The sequence below is a fragment of the Callorhinus ursinus genome, unplaced genomic scaffold (genome assembly GCF_003265705.2).
Source record: "Callorhinus ursinus isolate GAN/ISIS: 27379988/994484 unplaced genomic scaffold, GSC_fseal_2.0 scaffold5, whole genome shotgun sequence".
Classification (NCBI taxonomy): Eukaryota; Metazoa; Chordata; class Mammalia; order Carnivora; family Otariidae; genus Callorhinus; species Callorhinus ursinus.
In genome coordinates this window covers 73,296,143-73,309,093 of record NW_027397067.1, presented here as the reverse complement: position 1 = coordinate 73,309,093, position 12,951 = coordinate 73,296,143, and the positions used below count along the sequence as shown (strand labels likewise).

General features: G+C 38.8%; 1 protein-coding gene across 4 annotated transcripts in view; it reads right to left on the bottom strand.

Annotated features, from left to right (window-relative positions):
- The window catches only part of EFR3A (EFR3 homolog A), a 112,972-nt gene that overhangs the window by 19,423 nt on the left and 80,598 nt on the right, over window positions 1–12,951 (bottom strand). For all 4 annotated transcript variants that reach the window (XM_025871134.2, XM_073893211.1, XM_073893213.1 and 1 more), the window contains 6 exons: window positions 11,077–11,249; window positions 10,550–10,625; window positions 6,342–6,503; window positions 5,545–5,676; window positions 4,313–4,380; window positions 3,239–3,366 (listed from right to left, as the gene is read on the bottom strand). In XM_025871134.2, coding sequence (XP_025726919.1) covers window positions 3,239–3,366; window positions 4,313–4,380; window positions 5,545–5,676; window positions 6,342–6,503; window positions 10,550–10,625; window positions 11,077–11,249 — 739 coding nt within the window. The remainder of the gene's footprint in view (window positions 1–3,238; window positions 3,367–4,312; window positions 4,381–5,544; window positions 5,677–6,341; window positions 6,504–10,549; window positions 10,626–11,076; window positions 11,250–12,951) is intronic.

The window sequence follows — 12,951 nt, the reverse complement described above, 5'->3', positions numbered from 1 at the left end:
CAAAACAATGTACAGATAGTTACATCTAAAATGTGTATCTTTTTCTTTCTTCAATTAAACCCAGTCATATCACCCAACTCTCCAAAAAAAAAAAAAAAAAAAGGCAATTGAAGCAGCAAATACACTCCACTCTTACCCTCGGTGGTGTGTCATCCATCCACCCAAGCATCCAAGGCAGAAACCAAGACAAATCTTTGGCTTTCTCCTTGTCCCCTCATACCAATCAACTGCTTATAAATTCTTTCTTGTAGGTTTTTCTAGAATCCACCCACTTCTCTGTATTCTCACTTAGCACAGGCCACGGTCCTCTCTCCTGAAAATTACTGAAGAGCATTCTAAATGGGTGCTCCATCTCCACTCTGCTGTAAGACCACTAGAGTAATACCTGTACAATGCCTAACCCTGTTTAAAATCACTCATTGACTCCCCACTGCTTGCAGAATAGTGCAAAATATGCAACCTGTGTTTACAATTCCCAACCCTACTCCTCTGATTCAGTCCAAAAACGCTAACTTCATACTAATTCCCTGAAGAATCATGTTCTTGCCTATGTCCATTCTTTCACACATGCCATCACACTTCTGAAGGAAACACTTGCCTAACACCTGCTTCAGGTTCAGCCTAGCAATTGTTCCCTTTGGAAGACATCCCTGGCCCACCAAATGCTCTCCTAGCTGCTGCCTGGGACCCCAAACTTCTCTGATCATAGCCCTGAAGGTCTGCTGTAACTGTCCAGTTATTTGTCCTGTTCGAAACAAATTGTATAATGAATTAGCTTCTTTGCTATGCATCTGGAATAAAACTGGTGAAACACCATCATGGGGGAACTGAGAAAATAGTCACTCAAATCATCTTCTGTGCTTTGTGGTCCAGATGAAGAGCCCAGTTGAGAAAGACTATCAATTCTGTGAAAGTAGGGACTTCTACCTATTTTCTTCGTTTTTGCTTCTGTTTGCATAGAAGCTGGAACTGTAAATACTCATAAACATTTAACTATACAAGTTTACTACAGCCACTGACACCTCTGATTGATCTAGCTGAGGGGTATTACTGTACCCCCTCAAGGAGGAGTATTTAGCACATGCCTAGACCTATACTATTCACTCAAGTTCTAGGTTGATTTGAGATTAAAGAAAAATGCTACAACCACCTTATATTTAGGGACCACTTACTATATGTCAGTTACCTACAGTTCAATAACTTTTAGGCAGACCATTCTTCTTTCTTTAGAACTAATACCAATATATTTCAATCATGTGTCTGCCTTCTCCAACAGATTTTAATCCTTAACATCTTTCTACCCTCAAAACCACACCAATTTTTGGCATATAGTAGGCAGTCAGTCAAGGTTTATGGAATACATGAAAAAAAAAAACAATCTGGATCAGTAGGGATGACTGAACAATCTTTATGTACATGGAAAACAGTAGTGTTACCTACTCAAATTATTTAGTTTCCACCTCATTATTCTCATTTGTAAACAAAGATAACGCTACCTACTTCACCAAACCTTTAAGGATTAAATGAGAAAATGAATACAAGTGCTTACTCAGTGACTGGAACAGAGTTAATGCATACTAAATGGCTGCTAATATTTTCATGATGACAGGTATATGCGTGATATACAGCAAACTAAGTATGTTTTGCTTTTTCTTTTGATATATTCTTCTTAAATTCCTAATTTTTAAAATGAATATCTGACGGTTACACAGCAAAAAAAATTTTAATAACCAATTGATTATACCATAAAGTACCACTGCATCTTCAAACTCTTTCTGCATTAAGGCAGGAGGTACATGCCATAAACTGGTTCTAAACTATCAAAGTTTTTATAATTAGAAAAACCTTATTCACACTGAGGGATTTCTATGCAGTTACATAAATTAAATATATACTGAAATATTCAGAATTCTTCCAGTCAATGATAGAGAGGCATTAAGAATGAGAACACATCTATTGGGGAGAGGGGAAGAGCAAAGCATCTGTTAAAAAAAACAAAAAGTACCATAATTTTCATTAAAAATTGTTACTTGTTAAGAGTCCCATCTGTTAAAAGAGTTAAAGGAACAGGGTAAAAGGAAACAACAAAGGTAAAAATATACTACGGTTACTGGGAAGGTAAAGGGAAATAACCACCGAACTTACAAAATATACGGGACACTGGCTCCATTTCTAAAAGACAAATTTTATTAAGCTATTTTCCTAGAGGACAGGTGAGGGAAGGGCAGGCCGAACTGACGCTTGGATTTACCTTTGTGCTTGTGCCTGGGTTTATGAGGTTTTTTGCCTGAAGGAAAGAGAGCTAAATCCAAATTATAAGAATGAAATATTTTTAAGGTCTTTTTTAAAAAGTGTTTTAAATTACAAAACTGTACCACTGTTATATCCCCAAGGAATTCAGGAGGTATAGAGCCTTTCATAGTGTAGAATGTAAAAAAAAATGCAAAAGCATTCATTAACGTCTCAGAGGATTATGAACTATCATTGTAATAAATGTGTATGTTTTGGATCCACATTATAAAAGATAGCTATTTACAAAGATTGTGCTATTTTTAGTGATTAATCCAGAAAACTACCTAGGTCAAACAAATCTCATATAGAACAAAGGTGTCCCCAAAGCAAGAATTAGTTCTTCAACCAAATTTAACACTTATATGATCATCAAATGACAGTGAAGGCGTAGAACAGAGACACTTTTAGTTGTTAAAGTAAACACTAAATGCAAGACACCATGCAGTTTTGCCTTAAAAACAACAGAATTATTTGAGGCAATGAAAAGAACGGAAAGAAATAGATGGTACACAGAGGAGAACACATTCTTAACAGGTCTGCAGGCTTTTTTACAAAGCAGTCAGCACTTCCAATGACAGCAGTTACCTGATTCATTCAGCTCAGTAGTCACAAATCACTCATTAAACAATTTACATATATTTCCATAAGCCAAACACACTATGGGTTAATGAAGAAAGATACCCATGGGCTTCTCTGTTTGAAGTACAATACTATGTTAAGTATGATACTAACAATCACTTAAGGACTGCATTTGTTCATGGTAACATCATAAGAGATTTACTAAAAGGTTTTCAAGAGCAAAATTTAAGTGAAAGTAAAACCTCCTAAGCATTTGAAAAACGGTGATAAAGTAAGTATACAAACAATGAGTTTTCACTGCTAACTGTGTTAATGGAGAAATTACCAAAACAATCAGCAGAGTCAGTTCCAATGACGGTCCTCTTACCTGTTACTTGTGGTACATACGGTACCGATAACCTCTCAACACTGTAGCCGCTTCCGCCTAGTGACTCTGCAATCTTGTTGGTCAAAAAGTATAAATTTTTGTCATGCCTCTCTAAAGATTTTGGAAGCCTGTCGGGTTGATCATAACAAAAGTCATTCAGCATTATTTAAATTACTGAGCAAAAAGAAGTTAACATGCAGGCATGCTAGATCCAAGCCCGAGTATAAATATAAACACAACTTAAACTGTAATTAGTGATAGAAAAATCAGTGTATTTTTGGTGACCAATCTGACTATAAAAACACACGGTATGTGATCCCATATGTTAAGCATTCTGCTGTGAATCCTTCTCCAATAACGTTCCAAAGGGGAAGTCAGTCTTAATTATTCTGTGGGTATTCACACATTAAATGATGAAGAGGACTAAATTCAGCTTTAACCTTCATGCTAATTAAAACTCTGAGAGAAGAAAAATCAAACTGTAGCTCAGTGATTGCTAATGAAACACCTATCAGTCAGCAAAGTGATAGGAAGCACCTGCCCAATCACATAAAAAGGTCCACTTTCTTCTCAAACTGTCTGATATTATTTTTTGCTGATGCTTTCAATTACACTGCGTTTACAGCTCCCAAGTCTGAATAAAGTATTGTTCACATACATGTTCTTGTTTTAAGAGCAAGGGAGAAGGAAGGGTATAACACGGATTTTTTTTAATACACTCTCTGTCCCACAATTTTGTGAGTACTGTTAGCTACTAGTACTGAAAGTCTTGAACAGGATACTGTATTCTCTTAAAGAAATGCTTATTTATATATGAGAACATGCTATATTTGAGATATATCTCCATACTAAAAGGAGGTAAGATACATTTTTTTCATCAAAGACTGACTCTGTTGTGCATGAGTCTACACTTATACTGTACAAGAACTTTTATAGCAAGGGAAATAAGTCATGCATTAAATGACAGAAATACAAAATACATGAGACTATCCCAACAGTTTACTCCTTTGTAATCATCACTGAAAGGTATCTCAAGCCAATGCCCCTTCCTTAAAATGTAAAGAATTAACATACATGCACTTATCTCTGAAAATATGCTCTGGTAGAAAATAAGGGGCTTCCATAGTTCGAATTTCAATAACCTGAAAAATATCCAAAAACAAAAGAAAAAAATCAAAAACCTCACTCCTCAGGCCCTGGCTCTGCAAACTTGGATAACTAAAAACACTGAAATTAAACATTTGTAAAGATACCAGCAATTTATTTTGGAATTTAAGCTGTGTTTAGAGCCCACAAGCAGGGTTCATTTTATTTTCACATTTATTATTTTAAGAATTCAGAAGGTAACAAAACTGTAACAATAAAATAATACATGTAGTAAAAAAACAATGATGTACTGCATTTGACTGAACCTACTACAAAAGGATAAGAACACCTCGAGTGCCACTGCACTGGAAACCCCTTGACAAAAGCCCAAAGCCGTGGGCACTCTCACTCCTCTGTAGTGCGTGCCTGAGGTTTCAACGTACTTCTGAGGTCAGGCTCCTCTGCACCGTGAGCAACTTAGAGAGGGGGGCACTCTGCTTTTGTAGTATTTGTATCTCTAAGGGCAGGCATCAGATAGTCAACCACTTGTCTAACGAATGAATGAGTTTTATTTCTTAGAATGCACTAAAAGCCTGCATTTTAGCATGGACTGAGAGATGTGCTTCCAATTTCAGAAAAATGAGGCTCTCCTTGACCAGTATCTTTAAAGAATAAAAATTACAGTGGACTTCCTCTGCCAGGTAAGTTAGAGGCTCTGAAATGCATATTAAATTGTGTAAGTAGCTACTTAATGACTTATTGCTGACAAAAGCTGAATATAGTTGAATGACAAGACAAATCTCTAACAAATGTTTTCCTTCAACCTTTGAGACCTGGCTCAAGTAGACTGATTTAAAACAATAACTAAAATAGTATAAAACAGTATAACTAAAAATAATTTAGATACTAAGATTCATAATGGCTTAAAAGGAAAACAATTATATAAGAATTCACATGACATTCTAGAAGAAAACCATGCATTCTACTTGACCACTATACAAAAAAATTCTATTAAAGCAACAGGCATCAAAGAAAAATACAAACACTAGCTGTAGTTTTAGTTTAGTTTCAGTTAAGTCACTATTGAAAAAGTGATGCATACTTTTACAGCATTATCTTTATAATTTGATAATCATCAAAATTAAAAATAATCAGCAGTGGAGGAAAATCAGCCATTTTTATATAAAAATCAAGTTGAAGGACTTTTCCAAACATCTTACCTTGCTAATATGTTGGCAAAAAGCAGGGACAGCTATCATCTGACTTACAAAGTTGAGGTATGCCGCAACTAGCGCCATGATCCCACAGCGATGGAACATGGGCAAATTGTCCTCATTGATAATCGCACTGTCCTTTAATAAAAAAACAAACACAGCTGACAGATAAAGGTCTTATGCTCCATTAGCGTTTTCTCTGATTATACGGAAAAACTGCAGGTCGTTTGGAGTGATAAAACTGTTATCTTTTAAGAAGTTGTTTTTTAAAGAATTCTGAAAGAATAAATGTCCATTTACAGGAGAGTTCAATCTCTCAGATAGCTATTAGGAAAGTCTTGGGGGGTAGAGAGGATACACAAATACACACATATGTGTGTGTGTGTGTGTGTGTGTGTGTGTGTGTAGGCGCACATGTACATATATGTATCTTACACTAAAATATATCTGATACATATTCCCATCACACACTGTCCTTTGCACACTCCAGTGAGACAGCTACATATATAATGACTATGTAATGACCCTCTTCCCCACTAGACTTAAGAGTATGGGCGGAGGGGCCATGCTGCCCCCCTTCACCATATTCCCAAGGTTCTGAGCAAATGTGGCACAGAGCTGATGCTCACTCAATATTTGTTAAAAGAATGAGTATGATCATAACTTAGAATATTTTTTATTTTAAACTAGAAACCTCCCTTTTAAAATTCATGTCCCTGGATAAAGACAACACCACTTTAAAGATCGTGTCTAGTTCATAAAAAAAAAAAAGTTTTTTTCACTGAAAGATTATGAAAGCATACCTGTAAAGCAATGGCTAATCGAATGAGATCAATAACCACTTCTTCATTGGCCAATTCAATAGTTATAAGAGCAAGAGAAGTATAAAGTAGCTCATAGTTTTTCTGAACATTGTCTTCCTCTTTACAGCCCAAATATATGTGCCGATACAGTTGTTGCCCATTCTGAGAAGGGAAGTGACAGAGGAAAAAGATGATTTTACTTAAAAGTAGTATAGGCAGATTTCATATGCATATAACCTCCTAAAAGGTGGTCTTATTACATAACACGGAAGAGAAACTTAAGCTAATATTTCAGAGGGTCAAATTGTATTACAATTATCAACATCAACAAATATGCTAATATACAACTACCAGCGAAGATAGAGTTTAAGCATGAACCAGAAATAAAAATAGCAGCTAAGAAAGAGTACCAGTGTAAACAATGAGATGCTTTTAGTGATAATCTGAAAAGACAAAAGCAAATTATAGACTGATTCGGGAAAAGGCTGAAATGGCTGGCAGAGTTATGGGAGATACTTCTGCAATACAGCCTTGGCAATGATTTAAAAAAAAAAAAAGAAAAGAAAGAAACATTTGGCTAAGGGGAAATGTACTCAGGCTTTCTTGCCTTTGGAGGCAATCTCCTGTGAGGTGGGTTAGGAGCTGTCCAAGGAAGAGCATCTGCAGGTTCTACTACACTTTGGCATGGAGTGACCAAAGGCAAGCCTAAAGCCTTATACAAGGGAGAGGTTACAGAAACACTCCAGGGACTGCAAAAGGTTTCCCCCTAAACCAAACTAATCTAAATATGTGAATACAGAATGGAAAAGCTTTTCCTATCTAAAGCATTCCTGAGTATAGGTCCAGCTGCTAAGTGAGAGGCTAACAGAAATTGAGTGTGTTCTCCATTTAAAGTCACTATGTGACTATGTGGTTAATTACTATGTGGTAATTAGCTCAACCTGTTGCATTGGTTTTCAACACTAACTGTAAGCTACAATCATTGAGAAACTGGAATGACCACCATGCTTCTACCCTCCCCACTGCCCACCCCCAATATGATTTAGCTGGTTAGTGGAGACACCCAAATATTTTTGAAGCATAAAGCTCCCCAGGTGAATCTTTTTTTTCCCCCCAAGATTTTATTTATTTATTTATTTGACAGACACACAGCGAGAGAGGGAACATAAGCAGGGGGAGTGGGAGAGGGAGAAGCAGGCTTCCCTCTGAGCAGGGAGCCCGATGCGGGGCTCGATCCCAATGACCTGAGCCGAAGGCAGACACTTAACGCCTGAGCCACCCAGGCGCCCCACCCCAGGTGATTCTAATATGCAGACAGGGTTAAGACTAGGGGCCTATTCACTTATATGTGGAGGGACTTTAGCTTAACATCCCAGGCCTATTTCTCAGCAGGTTCATCTGACTATTCATTTTAGGGGAAAGGACTGAACAAGACCAACACAGTCTTCTGAATCCAGATTCTGCTTCTCTCAAATGGTTCTACACTTGGGTGTGCAACAACAGTCTATATATTGGGCCCTCTCCAACTCTATTCTTGAATCCTATGGTTCCTAAACATCATTAACATTAAAGCTTGCACACATGGGAGTTTTGACATCAGGTTCCTTAAGTAATTCAAGTTGATATTATACCTATTATGTACCCATCAGGTTAGACAACATTAAAATCTAACATTATGTAACTATAATAACACAGTTTAAGTTGGTGTGATGACTTCACAAAGTGGTCCGGAATTGTCTAATAAACCTGAAGAACCCATTACTTGGCAATGCCTCTCCTACAGGCCTTAGAGAAATGGGAGTTACATGCGGTATACTACGTGTACAAGAATGTTCACAGCAGCTCTGTCTGCAACAATTCAAATGCCCCAACAGGAGAACAGATAAGTTGTGGTATATTCCTGTTATGCAACACCATACAGCTACACATATGAATGAATTTTACCAAAGTAGAGTTAAATGAAAGAAAACATAAAAGAACATGTAACAAGTGGTTCCTTACACTCAAAATACAAAAAACTGGCAAAACTACACTGTATTGTTCAGGAATCGAAAGATGTTCACTTAGGTGGCAACCTGCAAAGAAAACAAAGCAAGGAATCCATTTTCATAAAAGCACAGGGACTGCTACCTGCTGTGGACGACACGGAGCTGTGGACAGGCTGGGCATGTGGGGGGCCTACACTGTTGTTCACTTCAGAGTAATTAAATAATGTCAGTGCATTTTGTATTTCGCAATAATTGGTACTTTTTTTGCTAAGTAGATTCCCTGAATTGCTGAAACCATTAACAAGAGCTCTTTCATCTGGTGACAGTCTGCCAGGATTATAGCTTTAGGAGAGGAGCCCTGCCTGGTGAGACACTAGATACTGAGTGGCAGTGGCTTTTCCTTGTGTCTGCAAGTACAGCTTCATTAGGAAAGAAGAAGTGAAGGAGCACCTCCCAGGGTAAACTGTGAGGGCCTCCTGCCCCAGGACAGTCTTTCAAACATCAACCCAATATCTACAATGTCCCTAAAACATTCAGATGGAACAGTTTTAGGCTGGGTAGTAATATCCAAAGTCCATCATCCCCTGACTACAGAACTCCAACTTTTTTTTCTTTAGGTCTTTGCTGGAATTTCCATAAGGTGCCAGATAAAGCTGCCTAAGAAAACCAAACAGCATTTTGACTGATAGGATAAATTGGAAGGTAAATGAAAAAGGGTGTCCAACTGTAAAAATAAAATTGATTAAAAAAAAAGTGAACAGATTGAACCAAAAGAAAAATATACTAAAAAGAAGTGGTTTATACTAACAGTAACAAATGCTTAGCCAGTTATTTTAAATTATAAAATCGAAGGATAACTAATTCAGAGAACAACTTTAAGAATTCAAAATTTAACATGGAACAATAGTCCAATCTTTCGGTTCAACTGGACCCTTTCAAAATTAGTTGGCTAGCAAAATTAAGGAAAGAGAAGGATTATTTCTATCACTGTCATACCAGATAAAATAAAATGAATCCAGTCCCCAAATTCAGAGGTACAGTAGTATCCAAATTCAGCATTTCTTAATATTATATGAAGTCAACACCTGAAAGTTATCAGTGAGTTTTCAAAATTCATTCTATTAATCATGATTAAAAGTTCTTCCGTTATGAGAAACAATTTCTTTCATTAACTGGATGATATAAGGAAATACTGAAAAAAGTAAAAGTTGGAAAGAGCTAATGCCTTTGCCCTACTTATTAACCACTTTTTTCATACACAATAGAGCCCAACTTAAAGAATTACTTTTATTCACATTAACTTAGTAACTGTTACTTTAGAAATCATTTTTCAAATGAAGTTTTTAAACTGTGGGGACACTGACTTGAAATACAGCAATCAACAGTAACAGAGACAGCAAAATAAAAGTGACAGGGACAAAGCATGCTGCAGTAAGGAGCCAAAGAAGCACATGGATTACAGATATCTGCACCTATCTTCCTACGGGCTCTGTCTGTCTGTTGTTCCCTGCACCTCTACACACCAAGGCTCACTTATCCACCAAGACTGGGATTATCTTGAGGCCAGACGGCACGTGTGTCATGGATACTACTGTACCTCTCAATGTTGAGCTCAGAAGCTGGCAAATACTAAGTGCTCAAGCTTTGGATAAAGAATACACAGGAAGATTATTCAATATAGGTGTCACTATTTTCTAAATTCAGCCACTTGCCAATAGACATACAAAATTCAACTGATCATAATGAAAATCTGGTAACACATTACGTTTAAGGGCAGACAGTGATCCTGCCTACCTCATCCCTATATCCCAAATAATGGCATAACAATGCCAAATACAAAGTAAAAACATAAAACCCTCATTATATTTATTTATTCAATGGTACTAAGTATTTTCAAAAACTTGAAGCCATTAAAACATTAAAAGTGGAATCAGTGTGTGTGCCTGGGGTGGAGAGGAGTGCAGGACAGAAATTACAGGGAGACATTTTACTCAAATGCAGAATTCAGAACTACTGCAGCATCCACCAATGCTTAAACACAGGCTGGAAGAGACACCATCAAGGTTGCGGTAATGTGGGAAGGCTAAAGATGGCAACCTGAGATTTCCAACTCACCAAAATTCAATGGCTTCCTTTTAAAGTCATAGGATCAATATAAAACTCCCTAACAATTCGAACAGCTATAACTTATATCATGCATTGTTTTTAAGAAAATCTTACCTTTTTCATGAAACTTGTGTCTTGTCTACAAATTTTTTCTCTTTTTATCTTTAGGTCAGCTACATCTGGTATTATTCTAGAGACAACATAATTTTTAATGAATAGCACATTTAATTATAATATCATGTCTTCTTAGGAAAATCAGAGTTATACTTAGGAGTTTGAACTATTTAACACATTGCAGTGAATATTTGAAATAAGCCTATATGTAATGATACTACTGAATTACCAAGCTCAATTAAGGGGAATTCATAAATTCATCTTGACTCCTGTCATTCCTAAGTTTAAAGCAAAACCAAAATAAAATTCATGTTACTAGTAACTACTAGTAGATGAGATCTCTGAAACTACATTAAATGACCTTCAAATATTTGCTATCTTAAATATAATTGTCTAATACCAATTAAATAAAACTTTGAATTAATAAAACTTACAAATCATAGATTAAAAAAATCACAATACTTGAATACATTAAAGTGGGAACTTAAAAACATTATCACTAAGCCTATTTCAAAATGGCCCAATACCTGATCCCTCGAAGTTTTGCCCTATTGTCATGCCGATCCATGAGATTATGCATTACTTCCAAGACTAACTGTCTCAGTTCATAGTCTTCCATGAGGGATGGTGATAACAAAGGATCCAGAAAAGATCCAGGCAGTGCAGTAACAATTGTCTTTGCTTTGTATCCAGAGGTTACCTGATTATAGGGAGGAAAAACGAAGAAACAAAAAAAAACCTTTGTCATGAGTCCTTCTTCGGTAAAATTCTCAAACCGTTTGTTTATTTATTTATTTATTTGAAAAAGAGAGAATGAGACAGAGAGAGAGCACATGAAAGGAGGAAGGGTCAGAGGGAGAAGCCGACTCCCCGCTGAGCAGGGAGCCCGATGCGGGACTCGATCCCGGGACTCCAGGATCATGACCTGAGCCGAAGGCAGTCGCTTAACCAACTGAGCCACCCAGGCGCCCTCTCAAACCGTTTTATAAACACAAGCTTAGGGAAACAGCAAGTATGAATGTAAGCCTGAATGAAAAACAAAAAGGAAATTTATAAGGTAATGAGGATTTTGGGGGCACCTGGGTGATGCTACCAGGTTAAGTGTCCGACTCCTGGTTTCCTCTCAGGTCATGAGATCAAGCCCCACGTGAGGCTCCAAGCTCAGTGTGGAATCTGCTTAAGATTCTCCCTCCCTGTCCTCCTCCTCCTGCCCTCCCCACCCAGTGCTCTTCCTCTAAAATAAATAAATAAAGGGGGCGGAGCAAGACGGCGGAGGAGTAGGAGACCTGAATTTCGTCTGGTCCCAGGAATTCAGCTGAATAGGGATCAGACATTCTCAACACCTACGAACTCAACAGGAGATCGAAGAGGAGAGTAGCAACAACTCTCTGAACAGAAAAGCGACCACTTTCTGGAAGGTAGGACGTGCGGAGAAGTGAATCCGAGGAGATATTCGGGAGGATAGACGCCAGGGGAGGGGGCCTCCGTCAGCCGCTTTTGGCAAGTGCTAGAGCCACGGAGCACAAAATCGGAACTTAAGAAGCTGGCACCGCGGAGGGACGTCGCTCCAGTGGCTAAGCGGAGGGTGGAACCCTTGCGGGACAGTGTGGTCTCAGGACCCTCGGGGTCACAGAAAGACCGGGGGTGCCTGAGTGCAGCAGAGCTCCCAGGTATCAGAGCGGGGAAGCCGGCTGCAGAGACGGAGCCGAGGGCGGGCTCTCAGCTCAGGGTGGCCATAAACTGTGATACGCGGCCCAGTTGGGCCACTGCTCCTCCAGCAGGGACCCAACAAGCGGCAGATCCGGGGACACTCCCCTTTCTCCCCCGGGATGACCGGCGCGGGAGCGCACCGCAGGGATCTGCTGGGTTTGGAGACTCCACATGGGGTCGGGTGCCAGAGACAGAAACACTCGGTCACAGGCCGGGTGAGCGCAGAGTGTGGCCGGAGACCAGGGACAAGGGAGTGACTGCTTTTCTCTGGGGGCGCACTGAGGAGCGGGGCCCCAAGTTCTCGGCTCCTTCAGGCGGAGATTGGGAGGCCACCATTTCACTCTGGTCCTCCAAAGCTGTACGGAGAGCTTGCAGGGAAAAAAAGCACCCGAGAGCAAACCCGAGCAGATTGCTTAGCCTGGAAGACAAGGGCGGGGCAATTCCGCCTCCGGCAAAGACAGTTGGGAACCACGGCAACAGGCCCCTCCCCAGAATATCAGCACGAACAGCCAGCAAGCCAAGACCAAGTTTACCGATCAAGGAGAACGGGAGAACTCCAGCGCTAGGGGAATACTGCACATAGAATTCATGGCTTTTTTACCATGATTCATTAGTTTTTCAAAGTTAATTTAACTGGTTTTTTTTGAATTTTTCTTTTTCCCTTTTTCAACCAACATCTTATCAATCCTTTT